Here is a 22,888-nt window from a genome sequence, read left to right on the forward strand (position 1 = left end):
GTACTAATACCAGTCATTTTCAGGTTCTTCCTCTCTGTTTTCATTCTGGCAGGTAAACCCAATATAAAAATTATAACAGGATGGGGGTTAATGGGGGGGGGGAATGAGGACACATTTGTAATTCCTTAACTAATAAAGAATTTAAAGATTAAAAAAATAAAATAAAAAAATAAAAATTATAACAGCTAGTCCTTTTAATTCAAACTTTCTCTTAATCAAATCTGTCTCATTTTACATTTAGATTATTGTTGAAATTATCCCTGTTCTCTTCTTCCCCAAAACACCATATGCTTTGACCTTAGTTAGCCAAGGCCGATAGTATATATCACCTATGTCAGTTAAATAAACGTAGAATCAGGTCAGCAATGAGATGAAAGAACCATTACAACGCACCCAACTTTTTTTCATCTCATTTTTCAGTTAAAACCTAACTTATGGCTGCGTTGGCCAGGGTTTCTACGACAAGCTAACAACCAGACATGCGTTTATATTTTTCACGTTCAGACTGTGTGTTTTCATACATCATGTTGCTGCCAATAATTATGACTGATCTGCACCCAACCTGCCCTTCAGCATTTTATTAAATCTCTTCAATGGTGACTCATAGTTTGTACAAAATGTACATGTGTGTTAACAAGTTTTAAGAAATCCAGGAAGGAAGACAGATTTTTAAATGTTGTGGCTAAATGAAGTGAAAGGGAATGAAGATTCTTTTCAAAAATTGTTATTTCCCGGAGGAAATAACTTGAGCTTGATGCTCAATACAGGAAAAATGTTTACAAGCTCTCAGAAAAGCTTTGTGTGATTTGTATTATGATAGAGTAAAATGAAAACCATTTTACTTCAGTGGTTATGCTCCTGTTTAGTCTTCAAGTAATCCTAGTGTGAGTACCAGCTGGGTTATCCCAGGGTTTTTTGCATCATATTTCCTACCCAAACCCTAAAGAAAAAGAAATCTATTATCAGCTCCTCAACAGAAAGTGTGGGTGGAATTAATAAACCGTTAAAAACTCAAATCAAACATGGGAATGTCATTATTCACCCAACATAAGAGAAGCAATATCTCTTATAACGTTGAGTTAGCTGAGGGGAATTCTCTACCACAAACCAAGTTGTTAGAAGAGTTGGAACAGTTGCCAAATCCGAAGCAATGAAGTGCAAGCAAAAGTCACTGCTAACTCCATGTAGAAGTAGAGAGACCATGTGCACAGACACAGGGCCACTTGGGATCAGAACTGTGCTCATGTCCTGAGTAACTAAGTCAAAGTGATTGTTAAGTTATGTACCTGTGCGGAATTGAGTAGCAGGATGGAGTTTAGGGTAAAGTCTACATATACTTTGAAAAATTATCATATGTTATGTATTGTCACATCTTCAAGATCCTCCCCCCTCCCCCCCGCCTTCTAATAGCAAAACTGAAGCAGTCAGATTGTGATCACTGTGCCTAGAACTTAAGGAAATAACAATTGCATGTGGCTTGGTGTCGCGGGAATGCCTGCCTGCCCCGGCATCTACAGGAATAGCCATAAGTCTGTCCACCTGTAGAAAGCAACTTGTCTTGGAATTTGGTCTCTGGTAACAATGTGTGTTTATGGATGAAGTTTGCTAGCAACACTGAGAAGGAAGAGAGATGGCATGTGTGATAGATCCCTGAATGGCAGAGCTTTGCCTTCTCTAATTAGAGCTCGCCCTGCCACTCCTTGGCCCTCGAATGGGAACGTTTCCCAGGGAAATATGATATTTATGCAGCCTCCATTGTATTAAAATTGCCTCCTCATCAGCTTAACCTGGAAACTATACATATGAATTTAGGTGTGCATGCAAAATTGATGGTCTACCTTATACTAACTTCCAAAACAAGTTGAAAGACTACATTCAAATACATACTATCAACAGTCTTGAAAATTTATACACAAGAGCAGGTAAAAATAAACCAACCAAAAAACCTCAGCAGCAACACAACTCCTAGTAACACATCTCGGTACAGCGTGTCTTCTGTTGGTTCCCTAACCACTTGGCTAAAAGGGCTGCAAAAAATTGATCTCCCAAGGCTGCAGTGAGGTCAGAGAAATTGATAACCCTGACAAGCACAGCTTATGTGAGTCTGTCTGTGTCTTGAAGATAGTGCACTTTGTAAATTAATCCTCCAAAGGCAAATATATTGTAAGGAGCTTGTTATCTCTAAAATACTAAATTGAAGAATACATGGAATTATATTGACAGAAATCACATTCTCTGTAATGGAGTTTAATATATCTGAAATCTCTCCCAAAGGCTCCCAGGCTCTCTAACAGAGAGAAGGGTCTGTTAATAGAGGTGCAATGGACATCAAGAACGAATTTATTCACCAAAATGGATTAGGCCATGTAATCAGAGATTCAGTAATATTAATCTTTGACACTTATTGAACAGAAAGAAACACTTCTGTCTGCAAACTGGCACTCCCAGTTCTCTGCTTTCCCCAACCAGGCTTTGGGCCTTTTCTAGATTTTACTTCAAAGAGGATAAGGTTTCCCCCATCATAAACACTAATCTAAAAATATTAGGACAATTAATTAGATACACTTCGTTCCAGAGGATATTGGGTTTCAATACCCTTCAAATATGACACTAGCTCTGGGTAACGATGGGAGCCTGGCTTTCAGCACACTCACAAAGGGTAATAAATCCTACTCTCTCAAAGCCTCCCTGCATACACCACACACTAAGCCAGAATATTGTTGGCTGATTCTTGGTACATAATCTCAGCTTCTCCCCCCATCGGGAATTTACACATTTATTTAGAAACAGTTCCAAAGCACATCAGGTTTTGAACAGCTTCAAAGTAGAAACAAGTAATTTCTCCTTTTCCAAAGACAGGAGATAAGAGGAAAAAAAGGAGGGGGTGTCCCTTGAATGCACAGCCCTAACTAAATCTAACTAAATTTAGTTATTCAATGAATTGAAAACCTGATCGATATGTGATGGTGGATTTTCTTGTTTCATAGAAAATAGGATGGTTTTACTCTTTCAATGGATTTTCCTGAAAAGGGGGGCGAAGGGAGCCATAGAGAGGGATACGCTCACAGAGCCATCGTGAAGGTGAATTAAGCACTGGCTTAGACGCTGCCTAGCAAGTGACGGTTAATAAAGGAGGGGGAAGCGATGCATTGCTTTCTTTTCCATATTAGCAGAGACTCTCACCCATCACTCCGCAGCTTGTTTTCACTTTTGGATCGGACAAGCCACCAGGGAAAACAGCTGACCTGGGTGTGTCTTCTGAATGCAAAACCTGAGCCTGAGCGGCAGGTCGCCAGAGGGGGAAGCAGATTGTGTGCAAACACAAAACCAAAGGACTTACCAATTGTTCACTTGAAGGATGGTGAGTCCCGTGTCTTGTGCCAACTGCTTTTTCTGTTCTTCAGAAGGGTAAGGGTGCTGGAAGAGAACAAAACAGATAGGTGTGTGCGCGTGTACTGTGGGCAGAGAAGGTCGTGCACATCCCATGCCGGGTGCCACGGCAGGGGCCAGGAATTCAATAGTACACAGATATGCTCTTTAAACAGGAGACGTGTACGTCAAGCAATATTTAGGCTATTTGTCAATAACCTAAGTGTCTAGCGAAGTCTAATTAAAGGTAAAAATGCTGAGGTGTGTCACTCTTATTAATGGAATACTACATCATCTAATTAATGGCAGTAAAAGACAGCCAATTACAAAGATTAGTGAAGTGTATAAATAGCTCCTTAGGATACTTGCAGAACCTTGATACTGAGTTTATCCTTTAACAGGTTTATTTGCTGCAAACATGGAAAGTTCAGTAAGGTTTTTACTGTATTTTATAGGATAAAAATCAAGACAAGCCCTTTGGACCATACACAATTGTACACGCCTTGATGGAATATTTTTATTAGAACCATGGACTCCCAAAGCAGAACCTTTTGGACCAACCGTCTCAGCTAAGGCCTCCAGCAACAAAGCACTTTGATAGCATGACAGTCTCCCTCCAAATACCATATTGCTGGATGCAAATATCAAAATTAAAGTGGGTGCATTTTTAATCCACTGTTCCTCTGAGCTATTCTGAGAAGCACAAACAAACTCACTTCAACCAAAGTTTGTTTCCCTATCTGAATGTCAACACATGCTGGGATTCTGAACATAGGCCAATATAAGGTCAAAGACCAGCATAGTTTGCATGCTATGAACAAGCCCAGCTATGCTCCTCATAAAACAGGATAAAAAAGCATTACAGGATTAGATAATAAAGCGAAATCCGTACCTTCTTGTAAGAATGTTTGGAATTCTACTGAAATGAGTTTGGGCACAAATACGTTTTGCTCAATAATCAACTATATCTGAATCGGAAATATACATTCCTACAGCCTGGGGCAGGAGCTGAGGACACGGTGTGCATCTATGGAGACATTGCCTAGTTTGAAACACTGCATTCTAGTAAACTCTCCCGAGATAAAAACTGTTCTGATAGTCAACAGCCTATTCTCTTACGGGTGGGAAAGGGCACCCCTAACTCTCAATTTAACTGTCTGTGCCACAGGAAACTGAATTCTGGTCTATTGAATGTTAATTAACATAGCTTTTAATCTCATTAATAATGTCTGATTAGATGCTAAGAAGGCTCGTTAATGACCACTTTAATGCTCTTATATGCACCTTGGAATATGTTCTCTATCTATACACCTGGGATTCGTTGGCGGAGGGCAGAGATGTAGCAATTTTTCCCATAAGCATTGTCTTTGATTGTCATTTAATCAATAAATACACAATTAGAATAAGGCTTTGCTTTCATGGAATATAGTTCCTTTCTCTAAAGAGCTCCAAGTATATTAGAGACAAGATGGTAATTAATCCCCATTATATCCCTTTGGGGGACATAAATGGAATCGATTGTCCCTCCTGTTTTACAGGTGAGGATACTGACCAGGGGAAGAGATGGTCAGCAGCCACACCACTCAGCGATATTTCCTGTTTCCCTTCCAGGGTCTAAGCTTCACCATGAAAGAGGGATGTGATCTCTACTCCTGGGCCCTGCCCCCAAGCCTTCAGACTGCTTACCAGGGCTTGCTAGGCCCGCCACTCCCCAGCCCTGCCCACCTCTCGGCCTTGTTGGCCTTCTCCTCAGCCCCACCTCAACCCTCCTTTCTATCCTTTCAACACTCAAGCTTGTCCCTACCACTCAGGTCCCTGCTCCAATGTCACCTTCGTATCTCAACTCAAATGCCAAGCCTTACCCACTCCACTCTCCACCTGCCCACCTGATCACTCTCACACCAGTCTTTTCCTTCTTCCTTAACAGCAAGCAATGCTCTCTCAAACACTTGTTCTGACTACCCGTTTCCTTGGTGTGTCTCTACCCACTCATTTAGCAACTCCAAAGCCCATGCCTTTGTTGTTCACCATTCTCAAATCCCAGACTAGCAGAACAGAAAATCAGTAAATAGTTGTGAAATAAAGGGATAGTCACTCAGATGCAACCTCAAAAGGTACAATAAAAATTTTTCAAAGCCCACAAGAGGAATAAACAATGCAATTTGAGATCCATAACACCACTTTCCTTACTTCACTCCTAAAAGTGAGTCAACCCACTCTTTTCAAATAAAAGTATATAAGCCTCATAATAGGCTAAGATCATGTGACAATCTTCCTACTCAACATAGTGCCAATCATCCAGGCAAAAAGCTCATGATTGGATACTGGGCTAAGAGCAATCCTCTGGGCTAAGAGCAATCCTCTACGCCAAGGTTTAAAACATACCTCCCACAGCATAAAGGCTTGCCACACAATGCAAGCAAATGAATCTCTTATCCGATGAATAGAATTAAAGTGGGTATATAGTAGTTCCATGTCAACACTAGTTGAAGAATTGTACTTAGGCGCACATGACCCTATCAGATTGTATGTTATGCTGCCACTCACTGAGACTTTGAACAAGGAACAACTTTTCTAATTCTCAATTTTGTCAGCTAAGAGCCATCAAAGTTAAAGGTTACCCAGGCTAGCAATTCTTACAGAATATAAGCCTGATTTTGAAATATGGAAATCTAAGCATCCAGCTATTGGCACTAAGCAGGTCCCTGGATGAAGTCGTTTCTCTCAATGTCATCTTGTTACAATGTTGATGAGATGCTGTGGGAACTTGACTCTTGTTTACATCATCAGCCGATAGTAAAATTGGTTTCAGTATGCTTTATTTTGATGAACGGTTAAGAACCTACTGATGACTTTAAGTGAAAATGTACTGTATTTGCCATATAAAGTGGTAGGCCGATATACACGAGTGGTTTCCAATCTGGAACATTTTCTGTAATTTTTGTATAGTTTTGTGGCTCCTATGAAAATCTCTCTCAGTGATTTTCAGTAGAATTAACAAACATGTCAATAGTCTCTCTTTACTATAGCTGGATGGCAGTACCGTTGTTCTGTATTGTTAGTTGTATCTTAATAGTATGACCAGAACTGGATAAAAATTAATATTTATGCCACTTACCTTTAGTTACTTTGAAAATTGAGAATTGTCACAGTCATTTATTTGTGCTGTGTTTTCAAGAATATTTCTGCATGCCTGTTTCTGAGCAAGTTTTAGATCTAGTCTTACAAAGCAAATGGAATTCACATTTTATTTATGCAAGTGGTGTCAGAAAAATTCTCTTTGGATCATTAAAATTACCTGAGCCATTACAGCTTCAAAGAGCAATCAGATGGCCCTCAAAGTTTCAGTGCAGATTTAGATTGTTTTTCACATCCTGCAGTTTCTGATTTCATAATTTAAATATCATAAAATGAGAAAGTTCTACCCTTTTTTCCCCTCTGTCACTTTTCATGTGATCTGATTTTAAGTAATTGGAACAAACTGTGTCTAATTTCATGCAGCATAATTGCTAGGCAGCCTCAAGCTATGGAGACCCAGCACTCTGTCTCCATTAAACCATTTTCAGTTGTTCAGGATATATATTTTTTAATAAAAGTGAATAAGCCTGGACAAGATTAAATGTCACAGTAATCTGGTCATTGTTAATGGGGAAAAAGGGTATGGACAAAATTCCTACACCCTTGTCTGGGGCAGGTCAACTGCATAGTGTTTTTTCTTCCTCCTAGTCCTTGGCCTTGGGGGTTCCACAAACCTTCAATTCCCTGGAAAAAAATCTATAATTACTAGTATTACATGAAAGCCATGACTTCAGGTACCTAATCTACAGCCAGACAAAAATTCACAAAGAAGTTGGCTTTTTAACTGAAATCCAGTATGTTTAAATATCTTAAACCCTGTACACCTTTACCAGCTAAGCTTTCTGTGGACAGTAAGAGCTATTCCTTTGTAGACTTAAAAAAAAAAAGGCAAAAAACCAACATGCCACAGGCAAGGCTGCTCTACAAACATTCAAAGCCCTGGTGCATTCCGCCTAGGGCCAGTGAGGCCATAAGATGGGCAAAGGTAGACATCATTTTACAAAAGAGATAAAGACACGTGCCATTTTAGGAAGAAAATGAGAATTTCATTCCAAACCATTGTGACTAAGGGGCTAGGTCACCCCTTGCCATTCCCCTGAACACCTCTGCTATTATTGCACCTGAATGGCAAGGACACTAATTTAAGAGAGATCAGGAGGTTCTTGTGAAGGAAAGACGGATGGCACTTGCCAGATACAGCAATCAACCTAATCACTTGGGGATATCAAAGCAAATTTGACCATTCCGATAGACAGGGACAGGAGGCCTCACCTTTGTTGTGTACATTAGCCTCATGCCATTATCTCTTAAAAGCTTAATTATTTGCAAACAATTGATCAAGATGGGAATTTGAGAAAGGATATGCAAGGGCCACTGGGAGAACGGCAAGGCATTAAGAGAGCAAACGAAATTACCGTTAGATCTTACAATAAGAATTAACGATTGAGCCGGGAGAGCTAGGCTGTGCGGTAGCTGCAAGGGTTCTTTCTCGAGTGTTTCCCATTTGATCTGCATTAACACCTCAGGAATGAGTGAAAGCCATAAAACAGTGATTATGTATGGGTAGAGCTGACCCGCCTTCCCGGCATTAAACCTGCACACAAGTATGAGGCTGGCTCCGCCGAGGAGAGAAGAGCTGCTGGACTCAAAGGGAAGAGAAGTGGCTTGTGGGTACTGGAACCCCAGCTAAAGGAAACGGCTCACAGGATGGTCATCTCGACTTCCGTAATCAACACCCTGACTTCTCCTTTCCAGTGTCCGTCTCTCGCTGAAACAGTAATTGTCTGCCACTCTTCATGTGTTTCTGGATCCGCATGGCGACGTCTAATACTGATCCAGGACAGCAGTGATGGCTTAGAAACCCCATCAAAGAGTGAAATGATTTCTGGAATGTATGTCCTGTGTAGTAGGAATCAAGAATGTCTGAAAGAAAAAAAATCTACATATGCCTTCCTGTCAAAGTTAAGTCGGAACTGTCATTGTATCAGCCCCAAAGAATAGAAAGTGACAAAGAAAATTACAACTTTCTAAAGAAAGTTCTCTCTGCACAATTCCAGTTTTATTTCTTGCGGTTGGGATCGGGGAGGGGCGATTCTGATGTTAGTTGTCTGGTATTTACAAGTTTATTCTATGCTGGAAGAAAACGGATTTATTTGAACAATCAAGCAGACTCTTTGGGATGAGCGTCAGTGGGAAAAGGGAAACTCTTCAGTACACACAGATGAAAAATGTCCAGCCTTATATCTTAACAGTATCCTTGACCAAATGTACCCCTTTCATCAAAGGTTCCACCCTGACTGCAAAAGTGGATGCCAAGACAGTGATGAACTTTATCTTATCTACCCTGGTAACCAAGTTTCAATAAGGTTCCCTCCCTCGCTGCCTTGCCCACTCTAACCGCGCAGTGTAATGGCAGTAGAAAATTTGAAAATAATCCTGTACAGAGCTCGCTGGTGAGATAATGGAAGGCTATGCTGCCCCTTCTCAAGCCTCAGATTAGTAATTTCTTGTGACACGGAACTGCCTCTAGACCGACACTGCAAAACAGCCATAACAAAGCAATAGAGGTGGAAGCAATTTTCAAGCAAAATGTTACATGCTATACTTTAAAAGGTATAGGAATAGGTACCCAGGGAGCTGATCTAACAGGAGGAATTATGGCAACTGTCCAAGATAACCCTTATCAAGGCAGTTTTCTGTTGCTTGGCTGAATATGTTGGAGGAACAATTTCGGAACTTCTTTTATCCTTTTTCCTCCAGCCTTTTGCCTCCTCCACAGCTAAGTTTAATGCATTAATATAAGTTGACCTTGAGCTAAACTCTGGTATGTGATGGAGAGATACTCCCTTTAAGACACAAAAAGAAAAAAAAATCCACCATATGGCTTTTAACCATTAGCTCTCTGTGTTCTTTTAAAACTTCTCCTGAGTTTTTGTCACTGGGGAATATTGCGGATCTAAATGAAAACAACCAGCTAGCTATGTATGTGACCTCGAAGACCATAAACAGAAACTTGCTAACCAAATATATTTATATTTGTTTTAACATAAAATTTTTTTTTTCTTTTGGCCTACAAAAACTTCTCCCACTTTAAACAAACTTGCGGCCATGTTCCCCCTACACATTGACTATGAATAGCTTACACTGTGGCAATCACATTGATCTAGGATACTCTTTCCTTTTAAAAAAATCCATAATGCTTCCCTATTGTCTTCCAGCTTTATGAATTAGTTTTACTGTTTCGGTGAATGCTTTTTTGTCTTCTGACTGCACATTATCAAAGAGACACTTTGTGCCTCCCATTTGCATTACAAAAGCAGTGCGCTGTGCAGTCGGAGAACACAGCCTGAATGCATAGCAGTGGAGTCCTGCATCCTCACACGCTGGCAGCCAAAGAACTGTGGGGTGGCACTGGCTAAGAAGCCAAACGTGTCTGGAGCACCATGAAGGAAGTCACAGGATTCCCACCTGCTTTCTTCAACCTCCACCAACGCTCCCTGATTGCCTAGCTGCTCAGACTCAAATGCGCCCCATTGAGCACTCAGCACTTGCTTTTTCTGAAGCCCAGTCAAACCACTTTCCAGACAATCTCTCTGATTTCCTGTGTATCCAGCAGTGGTTTAAGAAGTTGCTAGTGGAGGTGTGCAGGTAGGGAAGTCAAGGGAGAATCTCTAAACTTGGTCTTATTGAGTGAAAGTGACATCAGTGTGGAAGGAAACATGGGACAATGGGTAATATTCCCTAGCGATCTTCACTTTTGCACGAATGAGACTATCTTTATAATGCACGGCAGTGAAAACATTGTTTCACAGACAATTTAAGAGGCAAATACTACAGTGCCTCGCCTGTCTTACCTATTTGATCCTTTAATTTCTTGTAAATATCAATTATGTACAAAATAAAAACACTAAATTAAAAAAAGACCAATGCTTATATTAAAGGATTTCATAGTCCTTTGTATTGGGAACTTCTTTCAAAGTTGCTTGCAATTCTAAAATAATAACAATGTTTTCAATCTATTCTTTATTAGCCATATATATGTTACAGGACTATTTTTTAAGTATATGCATTAAAGACATAAAATTTTGACTCTAAATTAGCAATTACTTATATCCTCCTCCTAAAGGTATTAAAATTCATGAAGAGTGCTAAAATTATTTTGAAGAGTTATGATTATTAATGAACTCTTTGAATATTAATTCTCTTAGTGGAAGACCGTGGCTATAAAAGGAAACACAAAAAGACCAATAAGAAAAACCGATGGGAGGAGTCGGGTGTTGGGGGTGGGAATGGAGGAGAAAACTCAAGCTTCTTTGAATCATTTGAAAAAATAGCTCATTTGAACTCTTCCTGCTTGTCAGTAGGACAAACGCATTACATACATTATCTGATGTACTCTTGGTGACTAGACTTGGTTCCATTTCACAGATGAGGAAGCTGAGGCTTGGCTCGGTGAGAAAACACGCACAGGGGCTCACAGCTCCTTAGGTATGGGGCCAGGTCTGACCTCCCCTGAGTCTCTTCACTTGGCTACACTCTCACTGATCTTTCTTTCCCATTTTTCCATTCCCTTTTATAAGTTAAACATTTTAAAATCAAAATACAGGACAATGGAGCATGAATAAACAAAGTTATGAATTGTGGAGAGCAGGGACTGGGTGTTTCTCTGCAATTCTAACAGCCTGGATCCAGGAGAAAGTTGTGGATCCCACCCATCACCCTGGGGGCCAAACATCAAAGGGCAGGGATGGAGCTGAGGGGTGGAAGGTGGTTTACCAGAATCTCACCTCAAATTCTTCCCCCAGCATCCATCCAATGGGATTTTATTAATTACAGCTTAGTAATATTAGCAGGAGTGGTAGAAGTCATAATGGTAACATGTATTAAGAAATAAGGAAGATCTACCAGGCATTTTCCCAAATACTTCACATGTGTTAACTCATTTAATCTTCACAGAAACTTTAGGAGGCAGACACAACTATTTTATACCCATTTTACAGATAAGGAAACTGGGGCACAGAAAGGACAAATAACTTTCTGAAGTTCATACAGCTGGTAAGTCTTGGAGCTGGGATTTGACACTTGGTGGTAAGATACCAGTTGGAAAAACTCACTTCCAAACTATTTTGTCTTCTAAATGATGGGCAATCCCATTCATTCTTGATGAGTTAATTATGAATATCTCTGATGGTTACTACTCACTTTATGAAGAAGCTATTACCTCAATGTGTGTGCATGTCTTTTATTTCTACAAGTCAGCTCTGTTAATGGAAGCAGTAGTAGATTTTGCCACAAGATACAAAACTCAGTGAGAACTAATACACCCATCACTTTATTACTGTTCATAGCATTGCTTAAAAATGCAGCAATGATGGAGGTTATATACAAGAACTCTCTTGAAGGTTCATAGAATCAAATACCTGCTATTCCATCCAACTACACTACAATTTGCCTTAAAATGTCTGCTTTGAAATAAATTGTTGTGGGGTTTTCTTGCCAATTACTTTCATTTCTTATGTGGCTCTTAGTCAAAGATGAGTTAAATTACAACTGGAACCATTTCATTTTAGTAAAATACTAATAAAAGTGCACGAATGCTATTCACAATGCAACTGGCCCAGTCCTGTGCCCAATAAACATTTGTTGTCTGAATGAACGAGTGCTATTGAAGTTAGAGACACCCCAAATGCCTCAACTAGCATTTATAAATAGATGACTTTAGATATACATCGGAAAACCAGCAGCACCGCTTCAACAACTGTTCAACTTTCTCACTCACTTCTACAAATCCCCAAACAGTTCAGACTGCATTTACTTTATTTAACTGCCATGTATAGAATGCCTACCCTGTGCCAGGCAGTGCTCTCAGTATTTATTCGCTCATTTAATCCTTACATCAGTTCTTTGAGGTGAGTGTATTTACCTTTAAGTTACAGACGAGGAAACTGAGGCACAGGGTCTAAGTTACTTGCAAGTAGGATGGAGCTGGGAGTTGACTCTAAGAAGTTCCGTAGCCCCTGATGCTCTTAATTACTGTCATTATTTGTCTTTCTCAGCAGGTATAATTCCCCCCAAAGTTTCTCCATAATCAACTCTATGTTGTTATTGGGTTTATTTGTTGCAAAAGTTCCCTTCACTTTCCAGCTGCAAGGTAATAAAATTCAGGTTCTCCATCTTACGGGACCCAGCACAGGACTGAAGAAAGGATAAAGGAGACTGTTTTGACATACAAGCTCTTCCCCAAAGAACTTCACTTTAACAAATAAAACAAAACAGCAGCACACCATACTGGACCACTTTTCTGAAAAGAAAGTTCATGACTGATTTATACAATAAACTCCAATAAAATAAGGATCTTTTCCAAAGTGCCTACAGCTCATGTCTACTATTTCAGAGAGCATGCCAGCTAAAAGGAGACTAGCCCCAACCCGGAGAACACTTTTCCACTTTAAAAATCAAAGTGAAAAGGTTTTGAGGCCGTTAAGAGAAAAGACAAGGAAGATGAAATACAACAATACCATTCTGGAATGAGTCTGTTGACAGTCATCATTACTGCCTTTACTAGTACACATGCCCTGTCCAGCATTAAATATTCAGGGGAAAAAATCCCTGTATAAAGAATCAAGTATCTGTAAGTTAGAAGCAAAAACAGTACACTCAGTGAGAAGATTTTCTTTTGAGACAGAAAGCTAGAAACAGGGAGAGAGGGAGGGAGAGAGAGAGAGAGAGAGAGAGAGAGAGAGAATTCCTGCTGCTCCCGATATGACTAAAGACCCCTGGAACTGGTACTCATTCTCTAGTGCTAATTTTCCCACTTAAATTACAGTGATGGTGTAGCCTCATCTCATTAGAGATCATTGTCCCCAGTAGACAGTTGTGTTTATGGGGGACTCTGGCTGTTCCACACCTGCTGATCAGGTTGCTATGTGATCAAGGCTGCATACAAACAGCAGACTCGAGCTTGCTGGACTGCAACTGATGAGCCCGGGCTAATTCAGGGGTGATTATGTAGTTTACTGGACCACTAAACCTCTTTAAGCTTGTAATTACTGCCTATTTGAGTAAAGAACATTCAAAAGCAATTCACTGCATCATGCCTGCCACAGCTGGAAGCAGGCTGCCAGCAGTCTGTGGGGACATTAAAATCTACAGGGACGTGGATGGAAGCCCAGCGAGCAGACACTGTCAGCAGCACCCGCAGCCAAGTGCGTGCACAGCCCGCTCACCTCTCCTGACCAAGCTTACCATTAAAGGTGCAATGAAAACTATAGAACGGCCATAAAGATGACAAATAATGGACGGTAATGGTACAAACTACATTTTAATGATTTCCCCCCTTTGTAAAACTAAAACTTAAAGAAGTCGTTTCACAATGCCAGAAAGAGAGAGAGAGAGAGAGAGAGAATGCATGTGCTTTCAATAATATACATGTCTGAGATTTACAATGTACTTGCTAACAGTTCCATGCAAAAAACAACTTGGAAACAATAGGCCACCTTTTATGTATTCTAAAAAAGACTGGGATGGAGATTCGTTCGAGATCTCTTCCACCCACTTGGCTGCTGTGTTTATAACCTTAGCTGGGAAAATATTGTGTAGCTAGTTGATTGACATTTTCTAAAATCATGTGTGTAGATTTTTTTTGCTGTGAATGAATTAAAATGCCACTCAGACACCTGAGTGAAATGTACTTTCAAGAATCAGAGAAGATTTCGGAACAAAATATATCAGTATTTATCGATGTTCTCGTTTTCTTTTGCTGTCACCTTAACAACTGCAGTTCTTTTGTATAACAAAAGTGTAAAACACGCTTTGCATTGCTGCGGGTGTAATTATTACTTGTCTCTAAGTAACAAAAAAAAAGACTGGAACTTAATGAAGGGGGATTAAGTTAATTTCTTTTTTAGCTAACAGTTTCCTGTCTCCTCAAATGCAGACCTTGGTGAATATAATGTTCAGGGAAGGGAAATTAAGCTTTTTTACTTCCCTAAACTCTCCACTTTGGAATATTGATATTAAAATATTAAGATGATGTTTATTCTTTAAAAGTATGTAAATTTGGCATTAAATAAAGCCACAGAAATCCTCTCTGACTACTCCATCCAAAGTCCACAGATCCAGGGGGTTTATGTGTTATCTAGACATCATTCCTATTAATATTCATTAGGTGGGTCTGCTTGCATTTTTATAAGCTGTGAGAGAGGCAAAAGAAACAATCAGAATTCTTTAACACACAGGCATTATCAATTCAACATATGCCAAATAGCAGAGCACCCAGATTTGAAGTTAAGATTCAAATGCAATTTACCTTTACTAAGCTAATTTTCATGAAAACTCTTTTCCCTTTCCCCATTGTAGTCTAAGCTATTTAATTATCTCTATTCTCTGTAACATACACTTCAATTTTTAAGAGATTATTCAGCACTATATTTTACCTTGGTTAACAACAAAACCTTTATCTTGCAATCAAACTGGAGAGAATTTCCCCTTGAGGAAAAAAAAAAAAAAGAACCTAAAAACTTTAAATGGTTTTAGTAATAAGATTACCTTTATCTTTATGAACCTTCTTAAGCAAACCATTTTTAAGTCCCCAAAGTATTTATTGACGTGAATTCGCTGTCTGTCTCCAGAGTGGATTATGGAAGAGGCAACAGTCTTAGTCAAATTTGGGAACATTCCCAGTGTTTGTTTCCCGAATTATGCTCTCTCAGTTGTCCAATGTAAGTGGACAGGGACATGCTAGCACCACTGTGGCCTTATTTCTGTGGGGTTCTCCCTGATCTCACAGATGTTCATGTCACACCTTGACAAGTGGGAGGAAGAGCGAACCTGCCACCGGCAAGATTTCAAGATAAAACTGGCAGAAATAAAGGGACTCAATCGAAGTGAACTGGAAGGCCAGTGTGTGTGTTTTTTGTTTGTTTGTTTGTTTGTTTTTTAATTTGGATGATCCCTTATTTCCCTACTAATTGTATTTTACATTTTCAAAGAACTTCTATCACATTTTACCAAATGTGAGCCTTACAATGACTTGGTGAGGTTGGAAGGGCAGGTAATTTTGTCTCCATCCTAGAGGAGAAAAAACAAAACTCAAGAGTGGACACATGGCAGGCTCTGTGGCCACCGAGTTGTGGCTCTTAGGCCTGGAGTCCAGGCCTCCTACATCTTGACCTCCTACCCTTCCCGTGCTACTGGAGCTCAAAGTCTATCTTGTTAATGATCAAATGAAAAGCTGCAGGCACATCTGTCAGAAGCCTCCTGTGAGTTGGAGGACCCGGCCTCTGTTTCAATGTGTAAATGTGCATTGCTCTACACCCAGGGCAAAGCAGAGAACTCCAACTAGAGCCAAAGCAGAGCACCTTTCCAATCTGTGGTCATCATTTCTAAGGAAATTTAAGTGATTTCATGGGCAATGCTAAAGTCTTACATAATGCATTTGCCCCTTCTAACCGGGCTTTTGGAAAAGAAATATCCTTACCCATGACTGGATAGTTTGTTCCTCTTTGAAACAGATTTAGTTTTGTTTTATGTCATGTGTCTTTCTGTGCCATGTCATGTGACATAAGGTTGCGAATTGCATATACAAGGGGCCTGATTTCCCCTCCCTAAGACACTTCCTAGGAGAACTATGCTCTATGCAGTGGTTCTCAACCTTCCTAATGCCGTGACCCTTTAATACAGTTCCTCATGTTGTGGTGACCCCCAACCATAAAATTATTTTCGTTGCTACTTCATAACTGTAATTTTGCTACTGTTATGAATCGTAATGTAAATATCTGATATGCAGGATGTATTTTCATTGTTCGTGACCCACAGGTTGAGAACCGCTGGTGGGGAAAGACACCACCTGTGTAGGCCAGGAGTGTGGTCATAAGTCCATTTCTGCTTCAGGGCTGTGGTTACACATTGACAAACGACGACAACTCAAAGGAAAACAGTTTAAGATTTACTGCTTTTAAAAGGTGAGTTAGGTGTACCGATTTACTCAGTTCCTTAAGCCCAGGACCCACACTAACTGTGTGACTTCATGGAAGCATCTCAGGCCTCTTGACTTTCAGCTTCCTCATCAGGAAAATGAGGATGTCAACTCTAATGGTAGTCAAATGAGACCACATCATCAATTTGCTTAGCATAGTACCTGGCATTTATCCAGTGCTTAGCAAAGAGTCACTGAATCTGAGATGACTCTCAATGCTGGGTTAACCTATGTAAAAAAATTTATATATATATATATATATATAATCAATTTGAGCAAGACAGAGAAACGTCAACGATGATAGAGAACCATTGATTGGCTGCCTCTTGCATGCCCTCTACCTGGGATCAAGCCCGCAACCCACATGGGGCACAGGGCTCCCCCAAAAAAGGCCCCAGGCCTGGTTTAACATGCTGTTGTTACCATCTTGAAATACATTTTTTTTAGATCCCTCACATTTTCTTTTTTTTAAAAAAAATATGTTTTATCGATTTTAGAGAGAGGGATAGAGAGGTAGAAACATGGATTGGCTGCCTCCTGCATATACAAGGGGCCTGATTTCCCCTCCCTAAGACACTTCCTAGGAGAACTATGGTCCCCTACTGGGAATTAAGCCTGCAACCTGGGCATGTGCCCTAACTGGGAATCAAACCTGCGACCTCTCAGTCCATGGGTAGAGACTCAACCACTAAGCCACACCAGCTGGGCAAGAAAGTGCACATTTTCAATTTGCACAGTTAATTTGGAGAATGTGAGCGTTCTCCACAAATCACAGAGCGGGTCCCGCTAAAAGGAAAGGAGAGTGTTTTCCCTATCAGATGTTTCACACACAGTTACGGCCCCTCTTGAATTTATCTGAACTACACAGAAGTAAATAAATAATTACCATGTTCTTACGAAAAGAGTGTAAAAAAGAAAACACTAAAAAAGCCAGATATAGGAGACAAGACTGACAGTCGCGATGCAGGCGGATGAGTAAGGACACTTCAATGACCCTCCAGTGGCCTTCAAGGGTTCACACACTCCCGTAAGTGCCTAAAGCACCCTAGGGGACCGACAGAGGCACTGAGAAAATATTTCAAATTATAAAGTCTCCGGGGAGGAAAAATCAATAATCCGGAACCCTCAAGGTGTGAGGCCCATTCTGGCTCACTGGACGAGGGGATGTTGAGAGCCTTTGTCTTTTGGTGGCTGGGAGTCAGAAGTGGCAATTCGCCCACCTTCCTTGGCAGGGAATGAGTGGCACATTTGGCAGAAAAGTGTGCTCTCGAGAGAAGGGAGCGGAGAATCTTTTGGCCTGGGCTCCAGCTCGCATAGATGAAGAGTGAGAACTCACCCTTGCATGCCAACCAAATGCCACTGTAATTAAAAACAAACCTTTGGAAATAAAGTATTTGGAAATTATTTCAATTCCAGCACACTCACAAGAACAGCTCATCAATAGTTGCAATTAATTCTTTTGGTCGCAAGATTTTTTTTTTAAGCCTTCTTAGCCAGAATTTTACTTTTTGTTTAAGGAGGTCCAGATAAACACAGAAAGCAGCAAACTAAAAAGGAAAAATATATGTAATGGGCATAAAGTTCCAGAAACTCCAACACATTTATATCAGCACCACACATCAAACCTTCTAAGATGGCAGCACTGAATTTAAAAAATGCAAAATTGCATCATTTTGATAATGCCAAATGATGGACTTGACTATTAAATGCATCTATTTTGTTTAATGGCTTCATTTATTTTAATAACAAAGGGAAACTAGATTTTACAGATGAAAGCTTTTTTTTTTTTCATGCCTCCAATGCAACTGGGATTTAAACAATCTGTGGTGTTATCACCAATATGTGATAATGGCTGCTCTCTGGAGCCCTGTCTGATAACATTCTATGTGCACTGGAAACCTACTCTGAGTAACCCCACCAGTGTACCCCCATTTTAAGAAGGCATGATTGGGGTGAGTGTCAGAGGTCTCCTGATTGTTCCATGATTCTTTTCTCTGAATGGATGCATGTTCAGTAAAGTGTTGACTGTGGAATTACTGGAGCAATGGGATTAACTCACTAAAAATTTATTATAAATGAGGCAGGGAAGTGCTGCTCATGTGATTTCAGGGATAAGAAAATAATTGCATAGACCTCTTTTTCCACTGTTCAGAAATCTGCCTACAGGGTTTAGTATTTTGTTGAGAATCAAAAATAAATAAATCATTAGCAAGTAACTTCACTTTAATTCTTGTTTGATTTCTCTATTATATTATACTACACTAGAAGCCTGATGCACGAAATTTGTGCAAGGATAGGCCTTCCTTCCCCCGGCTGCCGGCACCGGCTTCCCTCTGGCACCCTTGACTCAGGCTTCTCTTGCAGCCCCGGCTTTGTCCGGAAGGTCGTCAGGAAGGATGTCTGGTCTAATTAGCATATTATGTTTTTATTATTATAGAAGATAGCTATGGTGACTCAGGAAACCAGAAACTCATCAAAATAAATTTCCATAGGAACAAAAGACACCTCCTAAAGACCTCACTGTCAGCCACTAAAACACCCCCATTTATTCAGAATTTATAGTTAGTTTCAGGAAGGAAGGGAGGGAAGGAGGGATCGAGGGAGGGAGGGAGCGAGGGAGAGAGGGAGCGAGGGAGGGAGGAAGGAAGGAAGGAAGGAAGGAAGGACAGGAGAGAGAGGGTGAGAGAGAGAGACATTTGGCCCACTACTAGTAAAAATTCTAGTGAGATGGCACAAACCAAAAGACTGAAGTGGCGTTTTGTTTTGTTTTTAAATGAGAGCCATACCTCGAAACTCTAGAACACAACAGATGCACCGTGCCAGCCACACACAGGATGTGGAGTGATTTCACAGGCACTGCCTTGGCCCACGATGGCAGCTCGTGATTAATGACTGCGTCATCCTTGGCCCTGCCGCAGTCAGGCCTGGGGTCTGGTCCTGACACACAGCCTCCGTCCGCAGCCAATCAGCAGATGTAAGCACATAGGCCCTGTCAGGTTGACATATCATTCCTTCGACAGTGTCAGTGAGTATTAATGTTCAATTATCTGTCCTAGAAATGACCTGCGCCTTTATGCATTGTGTGATTGCTCACAGGGCACTCTGGTAATCCCAAAGACAAGGGCAAAGATGGCCCCAATCAACCAGCGACCGGGCTGGCTTTCCAACACTGTCGTGCCATTGCCTGGCAGTACTAAACAGGAGGCTTATTTTTAGTTCTTTTCCTAAAACATATTTGAAAGACCAATGAACCATCTATTTATCATCTATCAATCTATCTATCTATCTATCTATCTATCTATCTATCTATCTATCATCTATCTATCTTCCTTTCAGCATGTGTCTATGTCAATAGTCCTTGATAGTTAGATAGAGAGACTTCAAATGAGTCCTCTGTGACTTGCCCATCACACTGAGTCAACCATTCTTTATGTATGACAATGAGCTGTTCATTATGTGTGGGGGTGCCTTTTTACTTCGCGAAGCCAGATGTATATCATTCACCATCAAACCCAAATGACAAGAGTAGACTCTCTGGAGCAGTGTCATGATCAATTCAACTGCAGCTCCAGGATCTAAAGGAATCTGCTCCGCCAGCCAGCCCTCCTTCCCATCGTTAAAAACGAGGCCTCTGGCAGGGGATGATTTGAGAAGCATACCTACCTGAGATCATTTTGCTTGTTAACCTTTACAGTTGCTCAAATATTTAAAAATACTGTGCTGATTTGTTGAGGTTAAATTAAAAATCCCCCCTTTCCCATATATATCATGGTAAAAAAAATTTTTATCTTAGCAGACAGCTGCATTTGCATGGTTTTCATTGAACTCACATTTAAAGGTTATCAATAACAAGTTTGCAAACTTCTCCTCCAACCAGCACTGAAAGATAATGTACAGTAATTGCACGATAACTTCCTCCGTAACTGAGATAAAAACTTGAATGCAATCTCGAGTTCACCAACCTACATGATAGTACAAACTTCAGAGGCTCAGATGGGGCTCCAGGAATTTTACCCATGATGCTAGTTTTTCAGGAATAGAAAATGCAATTATTTCTCTTGTGGAAAAACATTAAAAATTCATCATTTTGTCATAATTTTAACATGTGAAAAGGAGGTTGATTATGAAATATACCTATTAAAAGTCTAGCCTGTCCTTGGTCACAGTGCGGTGCCTAAAACTATTTCTACATGTATTTTCAACTGTACTGTGAAAGTCCTTTTACCTTTTTTTCTTTTTCTTTTCTTTTTGGTGTGTGTGTGTGTGTGTGTGTGTGTGTGTGTGTGGTTGCGTGCACGCGTGCTATGCTCTGCCTGCTGAGTTCCCAACAACGATTTTTTCCAAATGACTTCCATTCTCCTCCAGCTCCCAATCCTACTTCTTGGACACTCAGTGGTTGCCTTTACCTCCTGGTCTGCTAAAATATCTGGGAGAATGGCACCTAAGATTCCCCTCTTCTCTATTTCTAAATCTCTCTACCTTCATCTTCTCCTGGTTCATACTTATCGCTAAACTCTTACTCTGAGAGGCCATCCCATCACTCTCCCTACTCAACCCCTCCACTGCCAACTTGTCCTTGATCCTTGCTCTATTAATGTGTCCCCTTCTGTGTTTATTGTCAAAGGTCCCTTCTCTGTTGCCTAAGTAACCAATTAGGCTGTGTATTAACAACTTGCATGGAACAAGCAAGACCATGAAAGATGGCTGAATTCAATTCTATGTGTAAACATGTTCAAATCTCCCTTCTCCTAAATATCAAAAAAGGAAAGAAAAGCCTTCCCTTCTTGTTACCACTTCCTCAAGCTCCTGCCCGAATTATATCTTTTAATATATTTCCTCAAGCAACTGCAAAAGGGTCTAGCCTTGCTGTCGCATTGCAGCATCACCCGAATGCCTCAGAATACAACTCCCTTCGCGTTCAAAGGCCTCAAACAGTTCCTTGAAAGGTCAGAGATGATTTTCCCATCCCCATGGCAGGTCCTCTCTTAGTCCCTCTCCTTCATAAAACTCTCAGGGTTTGGCCACCACTATTTTGAAACTTTGCTCATTGATCGGGTCAGTAGATATCATCAAGCATCTATGATATGCCTCTGAAGATCTGGAGATGAGAGACTAAATCCTGACCTCGATAGGGAGGCAGCTCCTAAATAGAGTAACCATGATAAGTGCTCTGTATCAGATGACCCTCAGGTGCCATGGGTGTAGCAGCAGGGCCATTTCCTCTCTCCTGGGGAGGACCAGGAATGGCTTTCCCAAGCAGTGACAGATGAGATAAGATGTGAAGGATACAGAAGAAAGTGTGAAGTGGAGAAGGGGTCATGGAGGTGATGCATTCCAGATAAGGGAACAGCATGTGCAGCTGCAAAGAGTACAGGACCATTCAGCACCTACGGGGAACGTAAGCCTTCAGGCTTGACTGCAGCCCGGTATAGGGAGTATGTATGGAAAAGGCAACAGAAGAGCCTGGGCTCTCAGTGGGCCAGTGTCAAAGCGCCCTTGAATGGCACGCCAAGGGATGACATCCTGAGGGCAATAGGGAGTTATCACAGGATTTTAAGTAGCGGGGAGACTTGGCCAAGTTTTGTTTTAGGAAAATCACTCTAGTGGCGAAATGAGTGTACATAAGGGATCAATACTAGAGGCAGGGAGGCTGGTTAGGACGACAAGCAAGCAGGAGTCTAGGCAGTGGGAGTGGGGCTGGAATGGCATAAGAGAATGGAGACCTGTTTAGAAGGGAGAACCATTGGGGCTCAGGGAGTGAGCGACAAACTGTGAAAGGGGAAGGAGAGTGGACTCCCAGGGATGACTCCTAGGCTCCTGGTCAGAGCTTCCAGGTCCAGGGGATGCCATTAACTGGGATGAAGATGACAGGAAGGGGAACCAGGTCAGGACCATGATGGATTATGTTTGGGGATGCCCTTTTTCACTTTCTTATCTTCCCTCTTTATCTTAGGATATTAAATAGTTGGGGCTGGTAGGGACCCCAGAGATCAATTCAGCCCACCTCCACATTTGACAGAACTCCTGCCTGCTACTCTGTCTCATTCTCTAGTCCCCCCCTCCAAGACATCCTTTAAAAATAGGGGGGAAATAAGCATTGCCCAATTCTATCTTTGACCTCCTTCTTTTCTCTTTCAGGACCCTCTGGGTCCACCACTCCATATACATACATCCCTAGCTTCAGTGGAGGTAACACCAAAGCCTCATGCTTTCACTCTAGTAATACAGTTCTAACTATTGGCCACATAACTCACGTGTATGTCCCACCAGCCCCAGAACCACACCATATCCCAAACTGAACTCTTCACCTTTCCCCAGACCAGTTCCTCCTTCTGACTTTCCATCTCTGTGAAAGAGACTGCGGACACCATTGCTCACTAACAGCCTGACATGAAACAGGGAAGTGACCTCTGACGAACTTCTTTGCCAAATGTCCAGTCCTGAGTGGTTATGGAAATGGCATCT

At 41.0% G+C, this 22,888-nt stretch overlaps 1 protein-coding gene across 3 annotated transcripts in view; it reads right to left on the minus strand.

The window, feature by feature from the left end:
- Positions 1–22,888, minus strand: part of MEIS1 (Meis homeobox 1) — a 134,101-nt gene that overhangs the window by 19,933 nt on the left and 91,280 nt on the right. For all 3 annotated transcript variants that reach the window (XM_005884543.2, XM_005884541.2, XM_014532070.1), the window contains exon 9: positions 3,341–3,417. In XM_005884543.2, the coding sequence (XP_005884605.1) occupies positions 3,341–3,417 (77 nt within the window). The remainder of the gene's footprint in view (positions 1–3,340; positions 3,418–22,888) is intronic.

The sequence above is a fragment of the Myotis brandtii genome, unplaced genomic scaffold (assembly GCF_000412655.1).
Source record: "Myotis brandtii unplaced genomic scaffold, ASM41265v1 scaffold84, whole genome shotgun sequence".
Taxonomy (NCBI): Eukaryota; Metazoa; Chordata; class Mammalia; order Chiroptera; family Vespertilionidae; genus Myotis; species Myotis brandtii.